This window comes from Vitis vinifera, chromosome 15 (assembly GCF_030704535.1).
Source record: "Vitis vinifera cultivar Pinot Noir 40024 chromosome 15, ASM3070453v1".
NCBI lineage: Eukaryota > Viridiplantae > Streptophyta > Magnoliopsida > Vitales > Vitaceae > Vitis > Vitis vinifera.
Window position 1 is genome coordinate 21727071 of NC_081819.1, and position 23326 is coordinate 21750396.

Here is a 23326-nt window from a genome sequence, read left to right on the forward strand (position 1 = left end):
ACCATATGGGAAAATGATTGCCAATTAAAAAAATGGTCTTACCTAAAAAATCGTCTCATTTACTTATTCCTTCACCTACTCCCCTTTTATTTGTGATAAAATCCCATTTACTTTCACCTATATTTCTTTATATTTTCCCTTTTTAACCTTGAAAAAAAGTTAATTCACGATAAAACTATCTATCAATATGTCCAACTCATATCAAATTTAACTTGAGATAGAGACCATACCAACTCAATTCCCATGATTCTCTTGAATTATTAAACAAAATAATTATTTTAAAATCCATGTCATATAAATCATATTATAAAAGTGATCAATTCTATCATAATTTAAAAAAAAAATGTTAAAATTTATTCCTTATATTTTAAATAAAATTATATATATATATATTTTTTAAATTTCAAGTTTTCAATCCTAAGGAGGGAATGTTAATCCAATTGAACTTCATCTATACCAATCAAAACTTAGGCTTAGAAGTGGGATCCACCCACATTGCAATCCTACTTTATTCCATGGTTTGAATTTAGCTATACACATCAATTCAAAGTTTGATTGGCACTATACCTCTTCGATACCTCAACATTTTCCCACTTAAAGTAATTGGTGTTTAGTTAGAAGTGTCAAACTCATGACATCACGCCATCGAGCTGTCATGGCACCCATGATTGACAATCATGAAAAGAAAAACCGAAAGCTCGACCCCTCCGGCCCTCCCTCTCTATTGAGGAAGGCAGAGGCCTTTAGTGTCCCCCCACCAGTTGAGAAGTGGGGCCTCACAATCACTAGCGAATATGCTCCTTCTCTTTGTCTTTCCTTGATCATGGTTTTCTAGTATCCTATGTGTAGAGGACATCAGGCCACCCATCCCTAGCGTGGAGAGCGGCATCGGTTCTCTCCAACAATCACCTTGAAGGGCATCATCCATCGCTCTAAAAATTATTGTCGGTTCTGTTTATAACAATATCTTCAAACAGAGAAATTCAACTGTAAACTGACATGAAAATGATAGTGTAAGAAGAAAGAAAAACACAATGAAGCCGAGGTAGAGTTCATCAAAATCTTCAAGATGGACTTCAACTCTAGTTGTGATTTTTGTAACCATGTAAGCAACAATACATTTTCATGTACAGATGTGATCCAGAAACTACAGAAGAAAATATAGATATACCCATCATTTTTGAACTTGAAGACAAGGATCTTGGAACTTATTCACAAGCCAGTAGTTGTAGATTGTGAGTGTGTTACCTCAGGCAGGCAAGTGTACAAGCTTCATGAACCTAAAAGGAACCTTTGGAAGCTTTGGCCCTGAAATGCTGACCTTCTAACCTTGCTTCAAGTAGTTTTGCTTTCAAGCTATTCTCCCTTGAGCCTCGAGGCCATTTTGAAGAAGATTCGGAGATTTCAAGATCTGGGGATGTCAATTTTGACATCCATTGTTGTATGGGACTAGCATGGCCCATAAGTACAGATTGATTGCCAGCATCTTCCCTGCAGTTATTCTCAGGATGTACTTTCTCACCTTCCAATGGGGAGGAGTGATTTCTGATTAGGTTATCAAGCACATGATTCAAGTTCACTCCACGGGCTCCTGCCCGTTTATTCTTTTTTTCTGGCATACTCTCCTGTGTAGCCTCGTTTGGTTCAAACTTCTGGGAATTGTTTATTTCAACTGAGTCATCCCCTCCCATTTCCCCCTGCTCACTGTCCACAAGCTGGGTCTTGTTTCCATTACAAGACATGGTTCGGGCCATGTATTCTTCAAACTGCGTCCGCAAGCCGGAAGGTTTGCGTCCCTTGGTGATTTCTTGTGATCCAGACTTTTTCTTTGTAGGATACGATTTCACTGTGTCTTCAGCATGACCTTCTGCGGAGTTGCCAATGTGTTTTTTACAGCTGCCATTGCTTTGCTTTGCACCTGAACCCTTGTTTAGCTCAAAACAGTGTGAATCACTATCTGAAGAATCTTCTTCATCCTCTGCATTTTGAGGGGCACTTACAGCCTCATTCAAGTGGAAGGACTCTAAAGAATGCCGACGTAAGCGACTTTCCTTCTGCTCACTTGGGGATGAGTAATCATCTCTTCTAGAAGTGACAGATTGTTTAGCTCGAAGGAAGGTTTCTATTTCAAAGCTCAACTTGTCCACAATTGTGTTCTTTTCTGCAACATCGCACCGAGCTTCAGCCAGCTTCATTTGCATCCGCTCATCAAGCCATGCTTCAGAAATATGAAGAACTAACCGATCAGAGTTTTCCCTAGCAACCCTGTCCTTTTCAGGCTTGTGTTTGAGGGACCGCACCTCTTGTTCATACTCCCTTATTCCCTTAGCAAACTCATCACATAGGTCTTCCAATAGAATCCGTGCCTTTTTCTCCCTTTCAAGTTCTCTCAAAGCATTAGAAAAAGAAGATTTCACCTCAGAAAGCTCTCGAGCTAGCTTTCGATGCAGGGTTTCTGAACGTTTTCTTAACTTCCTCTCATCTTCTAGCTCATCTCTCACAGACTGAACTGCAGCTTTGATTCGATCTTGCTCCTTGGTCTTTCTAATTAGTTTGTCTTCTGCAACTTGCTTCATCAAGTCATCCATCTCCTGCCGTTCTGTTTGCTTCTCTTGTAATAACTCTTTGATTCTTGCCCGAGAATGATCCAGTTCCATTTTCAGGGCTTTCACCAATGATATGGTAGATGCATGCTGTTCTTCAAGACTCCATATCCGATTGAGTACTTTGAGTAATTCAGTGGAAGTTTTAAGGTTATAACTTGATTCACCAATCCTACCCTTAAAGTCTAAAGAACTAGTTGGAGTGACTGCAGGATTGTAATGTGCCACCTGTGAAGAACAAAAGAACATCTGGATCAATTTAACTAGCATAATCATAGCGAAATAACCTTTAGAAGAATGAGCCATTTGACAGAAAGCATTATAAATATGAAAGACGGCAGTATGTTAAGGAATCCATGGTAAAGATTAAGATAAGCAGTGTCCTTGCAGCTGTAACCATAATCGCATCATGAGTTTTTCTAGCTCTCACTTTTCTGATGGAACTAGAAACCTAAAAACAGCATTTCTTGAAATATTAAATTTTCTTCAACCGTTCTTCAAAACAGTTGAACTGCCCTTTTCGAGGCACTTTTGTTGTGAACCTCTTCTGTGACAGACCTTCCTCATTATATTTTCAGAATCCTGCTTGTACGTCTCTAGAACCTAAATCTTACTGGACAATATGCTGTGTTTGACAGTCATTTTCATGTTAATTAAAATACAAAATGAGAGCATCACGAACACAATTTCTAATGGAATAGCCTACTTGTGCTCCAACAGCAGTGAATCTATGAGCGAGCTACATAGAGAGGACTTTGTGAAAACTTGCCATATTCAATTCAAAGGATACATCCCCTTCCCCTTTTTTAGTCTGAGAAAAGCAAAATGGGTTTTAAAGAAATATCGGCAGGAAAATGGAGAGGAAGGGAAGAGAATCATTGTTTACCTCCATTGAACTACTATAACTTGCAGGAGATACAGGCTGCAGAGCACGGCCATTTCTTTCAACTGATCGATGGTGTTGCATCAGTGATGCAGCAACATGCCGCCTCAAGCTACTTGCACTCTCTGGCTGGAATGAGAAACAGGGGAAGATCAGTTAATAAAGAGAAAAGAAGAAATCTACATGATCAGCTAAAAATTTCCAGAGCTGTAAAATGGTTAAACCATAGATTCATAACTCTCATATTAAATCAATACTAAAATCTACTCTGAAATAGGGGTACCAAGCATATAATCTTTTCAAATTAAAACTCATTATTTGTAGAGCAATTGCCACTTTTTCAATGTAAAAAAAGAAATAAGAAATTTCTTCTTTCAGGGCAAAAGGGTATCCAGATTTCAACTCAGAAATTCATGGTAATACAAAGCAAGACCAGTTCATGGTAAGATTCTTCCCTTCATTTATTCTTATCAAACCAGGAACTCACTGATCACTATCGCCAAAATCAAAGAACAAGGAAATATAAAAAGAAACAAAGTATAAAGATGTGGCAAACAGTTGAATTTCAGGAGGAAAGAAAATGAATTCAGTTGAACAAGATGGTAGAAATCTAAATGAAGACTAAAACCCAATAAGGGAAAAGAGAGACATTTTTTTTCCTTTTCAAATATCCCAAGAAAAACAACATAAACATGCTAACAAATAAAATGATAAGGCTGAGAGCTAGCAACCCAAAGGACATCTCAAACATGATTTGATGAAATGTAGACCACATGATGATGACCAAGGAAGAAAGTTTTCAATTGAAACTGAAACTCCCAAAATAGAAGAGATACTGGTACATCACAGAAATCAATGGAGTGCCAGAATCAGAATTGCAATAGGAATGAGATAATTGAAAAGAAAAAAATATAAATCAAACACCTGCATTTCTCTTTGCCAAACCATATATGTGAAAATCATCAACGTCACCGACAAAGACACAGGACAGGCAATAAACAATCAAGTAAGTATAATCCAAGAAAAAGGCAAAAAAACCTTATGTTGAGAGAACATAACCGATTGATCCCATCACAAAAAATCTCAAGAAAAGAAAACGAAAATCTAAACCAACACAGACCAACAAGGACCCAAGACAAGCAAGTAAAAACACAAACCAACATCATACAAATATTCAAAAACAAAAAACAAAAAAGGGCCAAGATCTTCCAAATGAGAAAACCTAATTGATCAAACCCATCAACCCAAAGCCCTAACAAATCACAGGAAAGAAACAAACAAACAATTATATAAATAAATAAAACACCATATCATAAAAAACCTAGAAAACCCAAAACCAAGCAATGGAGGAGTGGACTATGGTTACCTGATCAGGAGGGCTGTGAGGAGGGTCAACCAAGTGGGTGGGAAGCTCAAAACCCTTGTCCTTGTGGTGGTGATGGCGAAGTCTACCACCTCCCCTGTTCATATTAGCAACTGGGAGGTGTGACTGAATCTCCCAGAGGTTGGCACCTAGTTTTCTAGCAGAGACAGAGGTGGAGCAGTCGAGATCTTTATCAATGGAACTGGTAGCATCATTCAGAGAAAACCCAAGTCTCCATGTGGGTGATGGAGTACAAGGCCCCCCTCTTTTCCCCACCAAGACACCGCGTTTCAACTTTTTCCCCATGAATTCCTGCTTTTGTCTCTCTCTCACTCTTCCTTTTTCTCCACCCTCCATCTCCCCGCTCTCTCTCTCTCTCTAGACTTTCTCACTCCTAAAATTTCAAACTCCGAGTGCTTCACTCATGCATGGTTCAGCCAAAAAGCAAGCTGGAAACTATTAGAAAAGTGGAGATGTTGTAATGATGGCTATGTTTGTTTATTTTGGGAAGATAAAAAAAAAAAATTGGTCCTTAAAACCAAGGGCCATGCGCCCCATAGAAGGATGCAATACGCAGCTCTACCAATGGAGTCAAGAAAAGACCACCACACCTGCCGGTTTCTACATTTTGGCTAGGGGTCGAAGCCCAGTTATAAAGGGCAAAGACAGTGAAGATGGTCCTATAAGGTTTGTCAGAAAAATAGACCAAAACTTGTGGTCCTTAGATTTCATTACTTGCTGCCTTTAAATACAATCTACAGTACAGTACAACAGAAATGAGGGCATTGAAAGAAAGAAACAGCTAAAAGAGAGAGAAACATGGGCTGAATGATTGAACTATGATCCATGTAACAAGTTGTGTCTACAATAACTAAATTAAACTTCTCATTTCAAAGTAATGCAAGATCACATGAATAGATTCTCCCATTAACTTTTCAATAAATTATTTATCAAAAAAAAAAAGTTAGCTTTTCAATAAACATACCATGATTTTTCAAAAATTATATTTATGTTATTGTGTCTATTGGAATGAAAGTAAATTGATTCTGCAACTTAATCATACTACCAGATAAAAGCCTTTTTACTAATGAATCCTAAAGGGTATGTTATCCTTTTTATAATTGATATTTTGGAATTGAGTAAAGCCATTAGGGTGGATGGTCCAGTTAATGGTTGAATCTTCAATCAAATGTGGTCCATTGCTGCACTTTGGTAAAATAATATTCGACTCGTCGTATAATTGTACCTAACATAGCAAATGATGAATCGTTTAAGCATATTGGGTGTGGTCCATATTCATGATCATAATCTTGATGTCTCAGCCTCACCAGTCACCAGTCTACCTCACTCATTTTTTCGGGTGGTTTGGTTTTTCTAGAGACACAGACTGATCGATATCAAAAATGGTCATTGGTTCAATGCCGAGTCTAGAGGGACATTCCTTCAAAGGAAGACTTTGGATGCCATATGCTGAACTTCCATCCTGATTTTTGAAAGTACCGGAACACACTCTCAACTCAAATGGGACAAGTGGGGTGGGTGTGGGCACAGCCTGTTTGAGTAATTTGAGACCAAGGGCAACCCACAATTGCCTTCCTTGAGGAATATTTTTTTCTAAACTTAGGTCCAAAGTCCTCAACACTTAAAATAAGGTCACATGAAGATATCATTGATTATCCTATTATCATATTCTATTACCATCACCTTGAAGATTATCAACAAGTTGATGATTATTACAAATGAAGAAAATGCATGTAAATCATAGATTTATAATGAGATGATCATAATTTCCCATACCGTAATATCCCAGCTGAGTGATAATCATTAATCACAGTTGTCAACATGGCTCAGCCACAGGGCATATCAGTGCCTCTAGTTCCACCACTGCATCACCATCCAATTGCCCCATATCTATCCACATCCCAGTCACAAATGCATTTGATTTCAATAGAGGTGGAACAAGCTGAATGAGATGGTTGCTTTCATAGTTATAATGGGGTGTGGCCCTTTGATTGAGGCCCTTCATTGCTGTCCAATGCCCTGAGACACACGCAACAGGGTTGTGCAGCAAAAGGAAATACTAGTATTGTTGACCTACAATGCCAACAAAACATATAGGACTTGGGCTTGGACTTTGGCTTGACTAGGCTTGGGCTTGGGCTTGGGCCTCAACGATACCCGTCTAGGGCTGAACATTCGGGCTTGGGCTTGACCACTTCCATGAGGCTCAGCAATAGTTTCCTGGGATCCAAAAAATTGAGCTAGAGATACATAAACTTACAGGGAATGGTCCCTTTAGAAGCTTAGGAATCTGAGTCTTCAGCTTGGAACACTGTGCAGAGAAAAATCCTGGAAAAAAAAAAAAAAGAGCAGATTATACTTTGGGATCATGACTTCATTAACTTACTAACTTCAGGAAGAAATGCCCCTCTTCCAACCATGCATTCTCTAATCGGATTTACCGAAAAACAAGTGAAATGTTTTAAAAACTATTTAAAGACTAATGCTAAATTTTCAGGCTAGAATCATAGAAATATATGTTCAAAATACAATATAAATACCCTAATTTAGCATTTCAAACTTACCAACCATTTTAACAGTCAAAACATCGCCCAGCAAACTAAGATACTAGCCACAGGGCATTGCCATTGTTCAATAAGAAAGGTATAGCTACCGTCTTCTTTTGATAACCATTTTGTCAAACAGTTCATGTGCATTGTTAGACTTTTTTTCTCATGTGAATAATGAATCAACACATTGCTCCATCTAGGTTTCTACATCAGATAGAAATTTAGAAAAATCTACAAACAAATTAATCAAGTGGGAATATAGAAATCTTAAGGCAAATAATCATAGAACAAATTTTTTTAAAAGAAAACCCTAGTTTTATTTCGAGTGGGATATCTCTGGATCTGGCATTATTAACTACAACATATATTTCACAGCCAAGCTAGATTCTAGAGAGAGATGGGTTGCAACAAAATCCAGCAATAATGAACAAAATCCAATTTGGTATCAGAAAATTCAGGAACCCAAACCCACTTGACAGCTTAAAAAAAAAAAAAAAAAAATAGGGCTTTAAATTGAAGATAGAATAAAAAACCTTCAAATTTAAAGCAACTTTAAATCTCTGAAAAAGTATCAAAAAATAGGAAAAATATATAAATAAATAATAAAAACACCATCAAAAGAAGAAAATATATATATATATTGAAAATAACCTGTCAGAGTAGGTTTTGTGTTAGAATTTCGAGAATTTTAGGCACCAAAAGGAGAAATAAACAAAAGGGTCTTTTCATTTTCACTTTCTCTTTTCATTTTTGTGTGTAAGAGCTGATGGGTCTGACTTTCAATTGGCCGTTGCCGCTGACACTGAACCTTTCGCGCCTTGTGTAGTTGGTGGGTTTTAGGAAGGTTTTCTTAACAAACATTTCGTTTTTGGAAAAGGGGCATTAAGGCAATTCTATTTTTGGATTGATTTTTAAACATGAATTACTAAAGAGAATTCTATTTCAATAACTCATAATTTATATATATATGGGCATGTGAATTATGACGTGTAAATTTATTTAGACAATTTTGCCTTTTTCACATGTTCTATGGTTTTCATGGTATAAAAATAAGCTCTTGATAAGCAATTTGGTGAAACATTGGAAGATTCATTTTTTGTACCCTTTATTTGTAAAAATAAAAGGAGTTCAGAACATATAATGTTCTAATTTTAACCATACTTTTTTCCAAACAAAGCCTTGTTCCTTCTCATCATGCTCCAATGGACTCTTAAAAAAATATAGAGGAAGGCAATCATTTTTCTATAACAATTCCAATGAAGATAGTCTAACATATCAATTGATGGTCCTACCTTTTTTACACCTTTGGGAAAAACAAAAATGAAAAAGTAGAGAGAGATGTTGGAGCTCTGTTTGTGTAATGCAAGTCATTTCAAGAATTTGTTTGGGTTCAGTGAGAAAGAAAACAAATTTTGCAGGAAATTTGGCTTTCTGTTTAGTGAAGAAAACAAATCTTCACATAGTGTGGAGCCTCTCTGTGAGCTGTTAGTTTAACTTTGAATCATTCAAAGTTTTGACTCATTCATGCCTTCAAAACAGGAGGAATATGAGTATTATATAACCCTTTCAGAAAGTGAGGTGGGGTTTTCTCTCACCTTCCCTTCTCACATTCCTCACAACACAGAATCTGCATCATACCAAACACAATAAGAAAAGGGGATATGTTCTTAGGGCTATCCGGACAAACCAATACCACAAAGATATACCAGGTAATTTTACAAATTTAGGTCAAACCTAAAGTCATGTCTTCCATAACAACCAAATGACAATGGAAGCATTTCTACAAAATGATGAATTTAGAGCAACACATACACAACTCAAAATAAGCAACAATGGTAAATGGGAATCCTTAGAACATTGGCATGTGCCATATGGTTTGCTGATATGGAGACTACTCTCTACCTTACAACTACTGTGGGGGGTGTGACACCAAAAGGATATCCTCAGCTTGGCTGTAGCTGTGGTCCCAGGCTATTAACCTATCCACTCTCATCATGGGAGTGGGGAAAAAACAGAGGTGGTGGTGATATAAAAGAAGCAAACTAATGGAATCACTGGCATGGGAGCCCATATCCAAATATTGACTTTGGGGGTTTTGTAAGAGAAGTCACTGTCTAAGTGAAAAAAATTAAATGGTACCCATCTGCAGATTTGATTTGGGGATGGAAGGATATGCCAAATCTAGAAAAAAGGAACAGAAGAAATACCATCCGTAAGTTTGCCTTGGAGACCGAAAAAGATCCTCCGCCTCTGGGAAAAAATCTTTAAGTACCCACAAGAGGCAACCATGTGAAATAGGATCTGAAAATGATATCTAAAGAGCACGAATGAAAGGTTTAGGTAAAGGTCTGAGTGATAACACCATATATTTTGGGGAACAGAGATTTCATGATGACTGAAAGAAGCCCATAATGTAAAACAGTCTTGAGCTTGTATCTACTACTGCTGTATTTCTGAATGCAAAGAATAATATTCCCATTTTTCATGAACAAGCAGCCTTTTTCTGCTGTTACATTTTCTATGAACTTTGTGGAACAGAGATTTCATAATGGCTGAAAATAAGAGCAAAAAAAAAAAAACAAAGTAAAAAGGGCAAATTTTCAGTCAAATTTGTCAATACCACCAAATGGAGCAATTTCAAGTCTTGGTTCAAAGCAAAAACCAGTGAAGAGCTGAAGTGGGAACCTCTTTACTACAGGGCATTTCTGTGACCATTTCCATTGTTTCAGGTTTATATCAAAACCAAGAAGATGTGGAGCCCCATAGCTTTGGATGTAAATGAGATCATCTGTTCCACTGCTGGCAAAAACATCATCAAACTCCCCAAACCCTTGAAAGAACTTATGCGGCATTCGGGCAACCTCCTGCCACTCCTTCCCATTAAGAACCCAGATGCCAATACCCTTGATTATGTCAGGCCGATCATGTTTCCCGATCCCTCCCACCATTACCAGCTTCCCCTTGAGGTTCATCAGCCGGCCACATGTAAGAGGGCAGGGCACTGGGATAAAACTCCTGATCAACAAACCATGGGAAGATCGACTCAAGAGATTATACATTATGAGGCCATGGCGATTCTCAGGTGCACCACCCCCAGTTGAGTAAATCAAGAAGTACAAAACCCCATCACAGATCACACTCTCATCACCAGCTCTCCACCCAGTCACAACCTCTGTCAAGGCAGTCACCCATATCATTGTTTCTGAATCATAAATATGAATTGAGAGATCCCACTGGAAAAAGTTTCCAGGGACTTGCTTAGATTTCACAATTGAGATAGTATAATGGTGGGATATCCTGTTCACCGAGATTGCAAGCGCACTGTAATCAGAGAATTTCAAGCCTGGAGGTTCCTCAAGCCTTTTGCACCTCTTGGTGACTGGGTTACATATATATAGCTCACTTCTACTATCACTGTCCATGAAGCATACCAATCCAGATGATGAAGTTATGAACCAATTGGATGTATTTATACAGGGGAGTTCAATGCTGTACCACTTCCGAAAAATGGGATCATAGGCATAACCCACTGGTTCATCAGAGCTGGTAAACATGAAATACCAAGGCTTTTGTGATAAGATATGAGATTTATTCCATAAAAACCGCTTTGAACTGACAATTTCATGCCATCTTTTACATACTGAACCCGCTCTTAGAATGCTTGCAATGGGAAGATAGGCCAGGATCCGCTCCAACAAGTCATTAGGCAGGATTAAATCTACTGAAACCGTTGCAACTTCTTTATTGACTTCTTCCCTGATCTCCGAGAATGAACCAAAATCCCCAATATCCCTCCTTCTGTCATCAAGGCAATGGTTGATCCATGATGCTTCTCCCTCCATGATTAAGAAACACTAGAAAGCCTAACCAAACAAATGAAAAGAGCAATTAATATAAACCGAAGGAATGGATAAGGCTCCAACTACTTAAATGTGAAAGGCGGAAAAAAATCCTCTCATGATATTGGAATCACCTTAGAACACTTCAAATCAAAGGAAGACTTAAACCCCGCTGGACCGATATAAATCAAAACATCTGCCAACATATCAAATATGAGGAAATCGAAGATGTATGGAAAATCAATATCAGATATCAGATAATGTGAATAACAGAATAATATAAGCACAAAAAATAAGAAAATAAACTAAAGTATACAGGGAAAATAGATCAAAAACTTTGTTTACTACATAATACAGAGGCAAACAACATAAAAATTAACAATAAATCAAAGATAATACAAACCAACAATCAAGTTTAAGGACTTGTAACCAAATCCCATCCTCCATCTATTCCAGATAGACAATATAAAACCCAAACATGTCCCTCTAAAAATAAGATGAATTAAAAACATTTCAATGTTATGTGGATGGATTCCACATGACACAACTTTGGAACAAAGATCCAAAGCAACTCCACAAAATGATTAAATGAAAGAGGATCTCAACATGATAAACACAACCTCTGTTTTTTCTTGTGACAAAGATCATATCCATATCTAGGAGGAAGTAGTATATCAAAATTGAAGGAAACTGAGCAATCATACAAAGGCAATACTATTAGTGGATTTGAAAGCTTTACTCTAAATCCAGATCACATTCAAGTGCCTCAAGAACAAAAGCATAAAAAAAACAAATCACTGGTCTATCACTGCAAAAAGAAGAAACACAAAAAATAGGATAAGGATAAGAAGATTTTACTACAATGGGTTTGTTTTGCTTTCACTCTCTTTTTCTTTTTATTTTTTCCCTTATGAGATAACCACTTTACATCAAACCCTAAAATGGATTTATGACATAAAATGATACAATAATGCTAGGTCGAGACTAGAGAGATGGATTAGAACATGGGGACCTATCAATCAAACATCAAAACCCCACAAAACTAAAAACAACAACAGTAATAACTGAAACGACACCACAAAATTAAAACACAGACAGATCAATGGGAAAACAAAACATAGAAAACAATTTCAAAAAACACTTCGAAAAATGAAAAACCCATCAGGAGCATACCTACTTTTGAAACCTCTCTCCACTCCCCACTGTGCTTCACTAGATGGGTGTTGCTATATTTGGCTGAAACCTCTGGATTTAGTGAGTAAAATGGCAAAAACGAGGAAAAAATGGAAGATATAAACCTCAAATCCAAGATAGACCCATTTCCAGAAACAACTATTAATAGCCTTCTCTATAGATTTATTCTCTTAAACGGGAAGAAAACTGAAATGGGTCGCTCTAGATTTAGCAGAAAACCCACCACACAAGCCACAAATGCAGAGAGAGACGGTGAGAGGTTGTGTTTTTTCCTTCTTTTTTTGCGATGTTTAGCTTTGATATAAACCCAAAACGACAGGCAGAGAATGAAGTGCGAAGGCGGTTTTTTAATAAGGGGGTGTTTGGGGAGAGAGAAAGTTAGGCGCGTGAAGGAGCGTGTGACCAAGTGAATGCCTGAATTGAGGTGTCATTGGAGCAAAATCCAATTCATTTTAATCTAGAAAATAAGTGGGTCTTATTTTCCCTTTTTCATTTTTTTTTTCCCCCTGAGCACAAGGTAAAGGGGAAAATGATAATGCTCTCTTACTCATCAACCCCCATTTTTTACTCTGTTTTCCTTAAAATCCTAAAACAATTTGTTTTATTTTTGCCTTTATGTGTTTTTCCTCCTTCCACTTTCTTTGCTTTTTCATACTTTTGGCAATGGGCATATACCTTACTTACCACCCCTTACAAGATTGGCCCAAGTTGCTTACCACATGGGGTACCTTTTGTTCTCTCTTTATGGGCTTGGGCCTTGCTGGTTTGATTCACTATGGGCTTATGGGCCTTCCTCACCCACCCAAAGTTCCTAAGATTTGAACATGGTTTATAGTTTGTAACACAACAAAATGTTGATGCTAAATAATCTACTCAAGAATCAAGACTATAATCTTGAGTAGAAGTCAAAAAGAAATTGCATTTTTAACTAAATTTATCGAATTTAGGGCTTACTAACTTAATTCCCGATATAAAATAATGCGACAAAATTGAAATCGATATCTAATTCTAAATTACCCAACAATGATTTTTACAATCACAAGGATACCATGCACTAAGTTTTTAAATAGAAAACCATTGTTTAATACGATCGTGTGTTGTACTCATTATTTTAAAAGTTAAATGAGACATTTTAATAGGTATTAGGGCGATATTTACATGACCAAATCTGTTTTTTATTTCTCTACCTTTTTTTTTATTAATCTTTATCGAGGTGGAAAGAAGTGTCCAAAGAGTAAAACAAAAGGGGAATAGAAGATATGGAATATGACATGCGATCCAATGGATGCCCTACATGATTACAAGATGCCCAAAAGAGGAAAAGAAGTCCAAACAAAATGGAACATGAACATTATTGTATATTTGAAAATTGTTTTTTATTCTTAGTAACAAGAACATATAAAAATATATATTTAAAAATAAAAAATAAAAAATAAGAAATTTAACTTATTTTGTAAGTGTTGTTTTCAAAAATAATATATAAAAATTATTTTCAAAATATGAAAAATAAATTAAAAACATTTTAAATGATCAAAACTATTTTTAACAAAAAAAAACAAAAACACTTCCTAAATAAAGTTTTTTGTTAAAAATGTGGAGAGCCCTCACACCAAGAATGACTCATTGGGCAACCATGGGAGAAAGCATTAAAGGGGATGTGGGTGTGGGTAGTGGCAACACCACTTTGTACCTCTTTCCAGCCAAGCCACTCCTTGTGCACCTTAAGTCATGTCTCACTCCCAATAGTTTAATATTTGGGACATTCCCACAAACAATTTCAAAAATGCACGTGATCGTCTTGCTATATGTAGGTGATATATATATATATATATTTAATTGTTGATAGGGAAAATCCACCTAATACATTTCCAATTTGGAGACATGGAGAGAGATGTTAACCAAAATATTGAAAATGATGTTTCAAAGCTTGACTTTTGCCAAAAAAAAAAAACGAGTACGGTTATGTTTGCTTTAAAATATTAGGGTTTAAAGTTTAGAATTAGTTTATTTATTTTAGGGTTAAAGATTTAGAACTAGTATTTAAAATGCTTTTTTATTTTGAAAATTAAAATTTGACAAAACATAACATAATTCAGGACTTGACATTAGTAAAAGTGTTTCTTGACTTTAAGTTTCAAATGTTTACTTCTGATGTTTTTTTTTTAATATGATTTTATTTTATTTTTTTTAAGTGAAACTTGAGATATTTTTAATTTTAATGAATTTTTTTATTTAAAAAAGGTGATATTATATTATTTATGTCTGGCAATTATATTGAATATATGAATATTTAAATAAAATTACAAAACATATGATCATTTCAATGGATTTAGTTAGTGAATTAGTTAACCATTCAATATCTTAATCATTTTTACATTGAAAATATGATCATGGAAAGTGAGAGGAAAATTGAAGTAGTGGAGGTAGAGGGAGGAAAAAGAGACAAAGAGACAACACATGGTTGCATAGTTAGCAGAAAATTATTGCAAATTCATGGTGATGTGAATAGGAGTGAAGCCAATAAATGAAGTCGGTAGGGAAAAAAAAAAATCAAAACAAAATAGACATAAATGCTTAGAGGCTTGTGCAAATTGTGGATGGGAAGGAAAGGCAAGTTGGTGCTGCAACATTGAAAATGTGTCCTATGCTTTTAAGGCCATTTGAAATTGATGCCTAAGCTTTTGTGGGGTCTTTTTTAAATGCACCAAACCATTGATTGGGTCCAAAAAGAATTTCTCAGTCTTTTTGCCTAATTTTTTTTAATAATGTTGCATTCAAGTGAAATGCATCAATCTTTCGTGGGGTCTTTCTTAAATGCACCAAACCATTGATTTCATTTTCTACCTGTCCAAGCAGGTTAGGGCTTATTTCCTGACTACATGGAAGGAAAGAATGAGATGATTCAAAATGTCGAAGAAAAGAGAATGGAATGAACCAAAATCAGAATTAAGAAATAAAATGAAAATAAAATTAAGCACCATTGAAGTGCTCTTATTGGACCGAAGAAAAAAAGACAGGATAATGGCAGCGTGGCTTAAGCAACCGAAGGTGAGCAGTCATATCAGATTGGACCCACAACCCACACATTTAATATCACATCAATCGTGCGTGGGAAAATGCGCTGTCATCTCACATACCTCACAGCCGGCTATCACTCTCACTAACTCTGTTTACGTTTTTCTTTTCTTTCTAAATTTTTTTTCAGCGTTTTCACTTATTTTCAGATTCTGAAGTGACAACAGGAAAAAGTCAAGGCAAATGATAATTAGACACGTGTCTGAGAGAACACGAGTTTGGTGGCTCTACCGGCGGTGGTGGTAATGGTGAGTGGGTGAGTGGGTGCGTGGAATGTCGAGTCTCGGTGACAGTGGCTGGTACCTAACGTGCGCCAGAGGCGTACCGGCGCAAAATCCGGAGATACAATAGATTTCAAAATTGGTTTTAATTTATTTTCCCATATTATAGCATAATATGATAAAGATAAAAAAAATTTAATTTTGCTTTCAAATTAAAGTTGGGGTTAAAAAAAATTTATTTAATAGTAATAAAAATTAAGGTCAGGAATGCACATTCCGATGGAATCGGGGTCGGTGATATCAATCAATCGGGTTCGAAATCTGTGCGGTTACCGTGCAAGAAAAAGTAGTGGGGTAAAAATTACAATTGAACAGTAAACGAGTAATAGGATTAACTGTGATTCGTCTGTTTTAAAGTAAAAAAAAAAAAAAAAACTAAAAAATGTTGATTTCACCTGCAACGTGGCGTGGCAAGATTTCAGTGGCTGGGTCACTTACATTCCTCACCTACTTGTCAGTGGCTCTTTGTAAACGGTGGAATTTACATGATTGCCAATGCCCAACCTAACTGTAAACTGTCCGTTAGCTGAAAAAAGGAGTTGAAGCGATCTTGACCGTTCATCACATCTTCTTGCAATTGGATGGGAAGACCTGGAAATTCTGATCTGACGGACTCAGATGAATCTTCCTTTGAAACCCCAACCCGCACAGCACTCCTCCGTCGTCCGATTTGAATGCCTTTGTTCCCGCCATCTCTCTCAATATATTACAATCCTTGAGAACCGTTGATGCTGTTGACGAAGAGGAAGTCGTCGAATCTGCGCCGTCCGAGTAGTCGGCGGAGTCTGCACACGAGTGGTCACAAGATTCCCCGCCCGAGAGTTGCTCGCTCTTCGCTGTTCGTCGCCGGTGGCCGCGCCGGCGCCGGAGACTCTGTCCCATTAGATCGCGGTGGTCGATCGCCAACATTCCGGTCAAGGAAGCGAAGTCTGAGGCGTTGACCACTGCCGCAGCTACGTTGAGAACGCCATGAAATCTCCCGGAGGGGCGCCGGATCTGGACGGCGGTGAGGGAGGGAGATCTTGCGGCGAAGTTTCTGGATCGAAGGTCGGCGGCCGGAAGGCAGTTGCTGATTAGGATACGGACGGTGCCGATCAGATGGTCGCGGATGACCCCAACGGCGTAGATCTCGACGGCTACGGCGGAGGTGTCACAGGCGAGGAAATCAGAACTGACTCGAAAGATGAACTTATCGTTCCAGGTCGGGTTTTCCGCGCCCACTCGATCGACTTGTGTGCGGAGCTTGTTGGCTGAGTCTATCCAGGCGATCGCATAGGTTTGCATGCGCCGTAAGTTGCCGGAGGGAGGCTTGAGGCCCTGCGCAGAGATCAAGATGATCTCCAAAAGTTGAGTTTCCATGCGCTTCTCTTTCTTTCTCTCTCGCTTTCTTTCTGTCTCCCTTCCTTCTCCGGTCTATGACATGAACACCTCTGAATCCAAGAACAACTCCAGTGAGATAAGTGGACCACGGCTCTGATTCGAATTAGATTCAAAGATAAGAATCCGCATCCATCTAGAATTGTGGGATCACAATATAACGATTCCGGCGACCGGCCTCCGGGCACGGCGGAGAGATTTTGAGATGATTCAGAGCCTAAAAGAAGAACCTTCTTGAGAAGGTGTGAAAACTAAGATTGGTGAAATTACAGAAATAACCTTTTCCACATTTATTTTCTATTGGAGCTTGGACGGGCGCACATGGGCCGGAATTGGCTGTTAGTGGGCGGCGGGCCAAACAAGGAAAACATAAGACTCCAACTGACAAAGCCCATGTAGCCCATTTCAAGAAACCACACCACAAAACCAAAAAAAAAACTAAAGGATTAAAGGGACAGTAGGAGAACAATTAGAGAGATAAATAATTGAAAAAAATAAAAATAAATAATTATCTTCCATCCACCGTTATTAACTGTTAGTTTATCACACAACCTTTTCTAATGATAAATTTAAAAAGTAAGTCGATCATTTCATATTTTGATCGATTTTCTAAAATCTGAATCAATGATTTTGAAACCACTAAAATCAAGTTTAACTTTAATAACAATTTATTATCACCAAAGAGAGTTTCAAACACAGTAGAACTCTACGGTCAACCCCATACATTAAGCAATCTACAACCCTCCTATAGGAGAAAAAGGAAATAGAGATGCAATTTTAGCCCAAAAAGAGTTGCATTGCTACAGTCACACACTTAAAATTGTAGAGTATTTTCATGGTTTGACTGAGATTGGACTAGGTGCTGCTGCTCTATGCCTTCTGGTTCTCAGTTTCTTCTTCCTCGACAACTTTCTTTCCAAATCATTCACTCTCCCGGTTAAGTTTGATATGACTGTTAATTGCTCCTTCCCCGCATTGATCAGCTGCTCCATCATCTCCCTCAGTTTCTTGTTTTCTTCTATTAGCTTTTCATCGGGAGTCTTCCCTGTGTCTTGGATCACAACCTGATTGCCGGTGGCCACTTCATCACTCTGTGTTCCAGGAGCCTCTTCTCTGGCAGTTTCGGATCCTTTAGGATTGTCGCTAATGACAGATTCCACCTCCTGGGGTTCAAACTTCCCCTCCAGGGACTCTTCTTTGGTTTCTTCAATGGGCACTTCCTTCTTATGGGAATCAACCACTGCAGAGTCAGCACCAGGAGAGTTCGTCTCATCAACGTTAATGGCTCCCTGGTCTTCCTTGTCTTCTTCGTGGCAAGGTTCTTTCTCCACAAAGGAGACCATTGGTTGGGACTCCTCGGTCTCTGAAACTTCCTCTTTCTGCAATTCAGCCGTGGCTAAATCTTTGGTTTCTGCTTCCATTGAGTGCTCTTCTAATTGGTTCATATTCGGAGCTTCATCATCTCGTGAGGTGATGTCGATTGCCTCATCACATTCAGCTTGACTACCCTCTGAAATTTTAGCTTCCTCAGATTCCGTCTTTTCATCATTCTCGGACTCAGAAACAGCACGTATGGCAGGCTCCCCTTCTGTTCCATGTTGAAGTAGTGCTTCAAGCTCATGAGTTTCTGGATTTTCATCAATCAGATGTTGTTCTGGTTCATTCATGTCTGGAGCTTCATAGTCTGCCATGGTGACATCAGTTGTCATGACACAGCCAACTTGGTCACCCTCTTGGACCGTATCCTCTTCTGCTTCAATATTTCCATCCTTCTCCGACTGAGGAACAGTATTCGTGGCAGTCTCCTCTTCAATTACCCCTTGTGGCAGTTCTGCACCCTCATTCATTTCCAGATGACCTTCATTGATGGGTGGTGTTGTGTTGCCAACTTTAGCCACCTCAATTTTGTTTGCTGCATTTGAGTCATAAATTGCGTCTCCCAAAGGGCATTCAACAAATCCCGTTTCATGGTTACTCTTCTCAGTGACCAATGGAAGCTCAACAGTTCCCTCTAGGCCAGAACCAGAATTAGGCTCACTCGTGGCCACCTGGCTAACATCCAGGTCTCCATTGCCTTGCTCATCTTTTGATTCTTCCAACACAGGCCCCATGTCTGCTGCATGAGGCTCTACACTTTTCTCTTGTACTCCAATGGTGTCATTTTCTGATTTAACTTGGAGTTCCTCCTCAAAAGACATGGGTTCTGAAGTGTCCTCACCTTGGGATTCAACTGATGCATCTGCCTCCGGTGGACTCTGAGATGGCTCTGTCAAATTGGAAGTTTTATCAGAGTTGTCTTCTGAAGAGTTATCCTGAAGACTTTCTGTTGCCTCCTTGTCTTTCTCCTCATCTTTTCCACCTGCCATGCATACATCATTTGTTAAGTTCTCCACAGACTTAGCAGTTGACTCCTCAACAACAGACACTTCAGGCTTCTGGTTCATTAGAGAATCAAGCTTCTCTTGCAGGCTTACAAGCTCCCTTGCCAATGATTTTCTGAAATTCCTGAGATTTGGGTGCAAGCCCTGCTAAACACAACAACCAGTTAAGAAACTGTATAAGAAAAAGCTGAAATATAGGGAACTTAGAATCTTAGTAAGCACGAATACTGAGAAGGGCAGAACTCCCAAACTGCATTAACAAAAGGACTAATGCATTTTAAAACCCCATATATACTTCAAGACCAATTACTTCAGGTTTCTTTACATATAAGCATGTGTGTCTGTGTGCATGGGCTGCTTAGGGGACTGATTTCAAGATCCCCTGTTTTTGATATTAAGACGTGGACCTTTATAAGTTTTATTCGTGCATATGGGATCTGTAGAACATATTGGTTGATGTAGTTGAAATCTAAGTTCATGTCTAAGAAGCCTAATTAGGCCTTCTATCCATTTTCAACCAATGGGAACAAGCATAAAATACATGACAAAAGGAAAGAAGCTAAAAGTGTAAGCAATACACATACCTGAATGGCATCCAATTTTAGCAGGAGGCTCATTATGGTTTCTCCAATTATCACTCTTTGTCTATTGTCTCTCTGAAGATCAGAGAGAGATTCCAGGGCCTGAATGCGATTCCTGATCTCATCTGCTTCCTCACGAACTTTAGCCAGTTGCTTCAATTTCTTCAATGGCTCCCATTTCCTCACTTCAAATCCACGATAGGCAGACTGGATGATCACTGCAGCTTTTGAATCAGACAAGTTATTTTTCTCTGCTTTGGGTGCTTTATCAGATTTCTTCTCTTCCACCTCACTCCCCGCTTTATCTTCTCCTATCTTGCATTTACAACCATCTGATTGGATTTTATCCATTGCCTTCTGCTCTTCAATTGCCTCCTCAGATATCTTACTTTGAGCATTTCTTTCCCCATCCTTTTTAGCTTGATACTCACCACCAGCAACCCCAGGTTTTTCTGCAGTTAAGTCATCAGACACCTCTGTGCGAGGATCAATTGGCAAGTTCACAGGAGACTGTGAATGAGTCGGAGTCGGAATCTGATTCTGAGACCCACAGTTAGAAATGTCGTCAACTTTTTGTTCAGCTGTCTGATCTACTACCTTAACAACTTTTAGCTCCTTTTTGTTTGGCTCCAGTCCGTGGCTCTTGTTAATGGTAGTCTCTTGAGAGCCTTTCAATCCTTCTGAAGGAGAAGAAGCCTTTATAGTGTCATTTGATGTCTCTTGTGATTTCCCTCTCTGACCAGGAGGACTAGGGGACCTCGAACTGCCATTCCCATTCTTCTTCTTAGGCAAGGGATCTACTCTCAGACAAACAGGAGGTAACTTGGCCATCCTTGGGGAGGACGGAGACTGCCTTTTAGCACTGTCTGAAGGTTTCTTCTTTCCACCATCTTCTCCATGTTTAGTGGCATTGCCTTCCCACTTCCCCACAAAGTTTTCTGAGGTATTCTCTTCCCCATGTGCTTCTCTTTCCTTCACAGGAATATTGTTTTGATTACCATTTTTCTCCATGATCTTCAAGCCACCCTGGCCTCCAGAATCTTCTTCAGTTGCTCTAGGTTTGTTTCCACCATCACCAACTTCTGGGAGCTTCACAGGAATAATCTTGAAATTCAAACTTGGCTCTTCCGCAGGCTTAGAAGCAGAGTTGTTCGGCTTGTGCTCCTTCCCCTCACCTTCCTCTGTTTTTTCAAAAGGAGGCATCCAAATTATAGGAAATGGGAAACGAGCATTCTTGTCTTCACTTTGCTGATTTCTCGTCCCTTCTCCACCCTGCTTCAAAGATCTGAAGCCGTTTGAATCAGGTGGAAACCACCTGTTCCAAACGCCAGGTTCCCACTCAATAGATTTGTTGAAACTCTTTGGTGACGTTGCATCATGTGCTTCCTGGCGATTCTCACTCTGCTCCTTCGTATCTGGATCGACTGGTGCTCTATTCTCCCCATTCTTCATGTACACAGGTGGAATCCACACAATTGGATATGGGCAATCTTTCAACCCAGCTGGAACCAAGGATTCCCTCTCCTTCTTTCCATCATCTGCCTCGTGTTCTTCAATCTTAACATTGTTACCTCCCTTCCGATTAAACCCATGATTAGGGAGCCCGCAACAATGATGATTTCCTGAATCATTCTTCTCATATTCAGGTCTAGGCTGCTCCATGGAACAATAAGGAGCAGGGGCATGATGAACAGGGTATGGCTCCGGGTACATGGGACGGCACCCATGCCAATGAAATGGCATTGGTGGTGCCAGCTGATGGTAAGGTAGGAAACTATAGTAACCAGGGAAGCAACTATGGTTGTAGCAGGCATGACACTCAACCGGCATTGGGTGCCCAAAATTTCCACTATAAGGCCTCCATTCATAACCTATTTGAGGAGGTGCGGCTGCACAGGTTGGACAATGGTTTTGAGGGAAAGGCATTTGGTTTCCCTGGTGGGGATGTGAGTCCATGTACCTGTATACAGGCAACATCTTCCAATAACTCTAGTCTAACCAAGAGTTTCGATCCCTTGGTGATGCAGACGAAAACCCAAACGCAAATATTATCTGCAATGAACAATTTGACCGGTCAGAGGCGGATGAAATTTAAACTGTTGTCTTGGATGAATCCGAATTCAGAGACAAATCAAAGCTAGACCTAAAGTATCAACACTTTGGGGTACTGATAGCAGAGTAGAATTGAGAACAAGCAAATGAGATTAAATCACATAAAAAAGAAGTAAATGAATTTTAAAACGTTAGAACCCCTATGGGTTGTGAGGAGACGGAGAAAGTAGAAAAACAACAAAATTTCAAGTGTCAACAGCTGGAGGCTTCGTTGAGACCATCCCAGGAAATGCTAAAGGACTTTTGTTTACTGCATTTCCCAGCAGCCAAACAAAAAATCTTACGACTAAGCGTGCCATGAGTTGACGTAAACTAACAGGTGGTTTTGTTTCCGGGGTTCCCCACAAACTAACAGGTGAGTTGACGTAAGCATTGATTGGTTTTATTTTCCCCCATTTTTCCAGTAACCAAACAGAAAACCATACGCCTACCCATGCAAGGAAATGGAAGAAAAATCAATCTCGAATTTGCCTTTAACACCAATAATAACTAAACTAAAAGGATACTGCTTGCTTCCCGGGTCCCTAACTAATTTTCAAACAACCTGGTCTGTTTCTTTTTCCCCCGCATTTTCCCAGCAACCAAACATAAAACCTAATTCCCGCAAAAGCAATCAGAAAAAGAAAAACAAACGAAAGAAAACACTTACAAGCTTGTGTAAAATACTAAAATCCCCCGAAACGCTTCCGCAATCCCAATGACTTAGTTCTCGGTTCAAATCCGTCCACCAACCCAAACAGTGATTCTGATCTTTGCCTCTCTTCTCTTTCGCGATCACAATTCAGAGCTCTCTTTGATTTTTCCGATAATCCAAATATCAGATTTCGAGTTTTTATATACGAAATCTTAGACATTTCTCTCGGGTTCTCCAGACGTTTCCAGTGTGTACCAGTGGCGAACCGTCTGGATTTTCCACGTGTGATGTTGCCGTTGGTCCGTGTCGGTGATGTGGCAGTTTCTCACTAGTTGGAATTCTTGATGAAGCTTGACCAGTAAACTGGAACTTTCGAGACTCTGGATTATGCTGATGATGTAACGATCCATGCAAAATTATTATTAACCATGGA

General features: G+C 38.8%; 4 protein-coding genes across 13 annotated transcripts; all 4 read right to left on the bottom strand.

The window, feature by feature from the left end:
* Positions 1-1051: 1051 nt before the first annotated feature.
* Positions 1052-8217, bottom strand: LOC100248176 (uncharacterized protein At5g41620). 3 transcript variants are annotated; one of them, XM_059743135.1, is made up of 4 exons: positions 8071-8217; positions 6647-7198; positions 3490-3615; positions 1052-2831 (listed from the first exon to the last, which is right to left on the bottom strand). In XM_059743135.1, the coding sequence occupies exons 3-4, from the start codon at positions 3568-3570 to the stop codon at positions 1281-1283; spliced, it is 1632 nt and encodes a 543-aa protein (XP_059599118.1). In that variant the 5' UTR covers positions 3571-3615; positions 6647-7198; positions 8071-8217; the 3' UTR covers positions 1052-1280. The 3 variants fall into 3 exon arrangements, with proteins under 3 accessions (XP_059599118.1, XP_010661867.1, XP_010661866.1); XM_010663565.3 differs by lacking the exon at positions 8071-8217 and adding an exon at positions 7435-7888; XM_010663564.3 differs by lacking the exons at positions 6647-7198; positions 8071-8217 and adding an exon at positions 4853-5770.
* Positions 8218-9843: 1626 nt separating this feature from the next.
* On the bottom strand, positions 9844-12875 carry LOC100253311 (F-box/kelch-repeat protein At3g61590). 7 transcript variants are annotated; one of them, XM_010663562.3, is made up of 3 exons: positions 12436-12874; positions 11393-11454; positions 9844-11282 (listed from the first exon to the last, which is right to left on the bottom strand). In XM_010663562.3, the coding sequence occupies exon 3, from the start codon at positions 11259-11261 to the stop codon at positions 10020-10022; it is 1242 nt and encodes a 413-aa protein (XP_010661864.1). In that variant the 5' UTR covers positions 11262-11282; positions 11393-11454; positions 12436-12874; the 3' UTR covers positions 9844-10019. The 7 variants fall into 7 exon arrangements, with proteins under 7 accessions (XP_010661864.1, XP_010661863.1, XP_019081334.1 ...); XM_010663561.3 differs by having other exon boundaries at positions 12432-12874; XM_019225789.2 differs by lacking the exon at positions 12436-12874 and adding an exon at positions 11963-12424.
* Positions 12876-16115: 3240 nt separating this feature from the next.
* LOC100258448 (uncharacterized) lies at positions 16116-17447 on the bottom strand. The gene has a single exon (XM_002276391.4). The coding sequence runs from the start codon at positions 17165-17167 to the stop codon at positions 16370-16372; it is 798 nt and encodes a 265-aa protein (XP_002276427.1). The 5' UTR covers positions 17168-17447; the 3' UTR covers positions 16116-16369.
* Positions 17448-17835: 388 nt separating this feature from the next.
* On the bottom strand, positions 17836-23106 carry LOC100256846 (BAG family molecular chaperone regulator 6). Of its 2 annotated transcripts, none has more exons than XM_002279548.4 (3): positions 22909-23106; positions 20151-22199; positions 17836-19710 (listed from the first exon to the last, which is right to left on the bottom strand). In XM_002279548.4, exons 2-3 carry the CDS (start codon positions 22122-22124, stop codon positions 18019-18021), a joined length of 3666 nt encoding a protein of 1221 aa, XP_002279584.1. In that variant the 5' UTR covers positions 22125-22199; positions 22909-23106; the 3' UTR covers positions 17836-18018. The 2 variants fall into 2 exon arrangements, with proteins under 2 accessions (XP_002279584.1, XP_010661861.1); XM_010663559.3 differs by having other exon boundaries at positions 17836-19713.
* Positions 23107-23326: the final 220 nt, after the last annotated feature.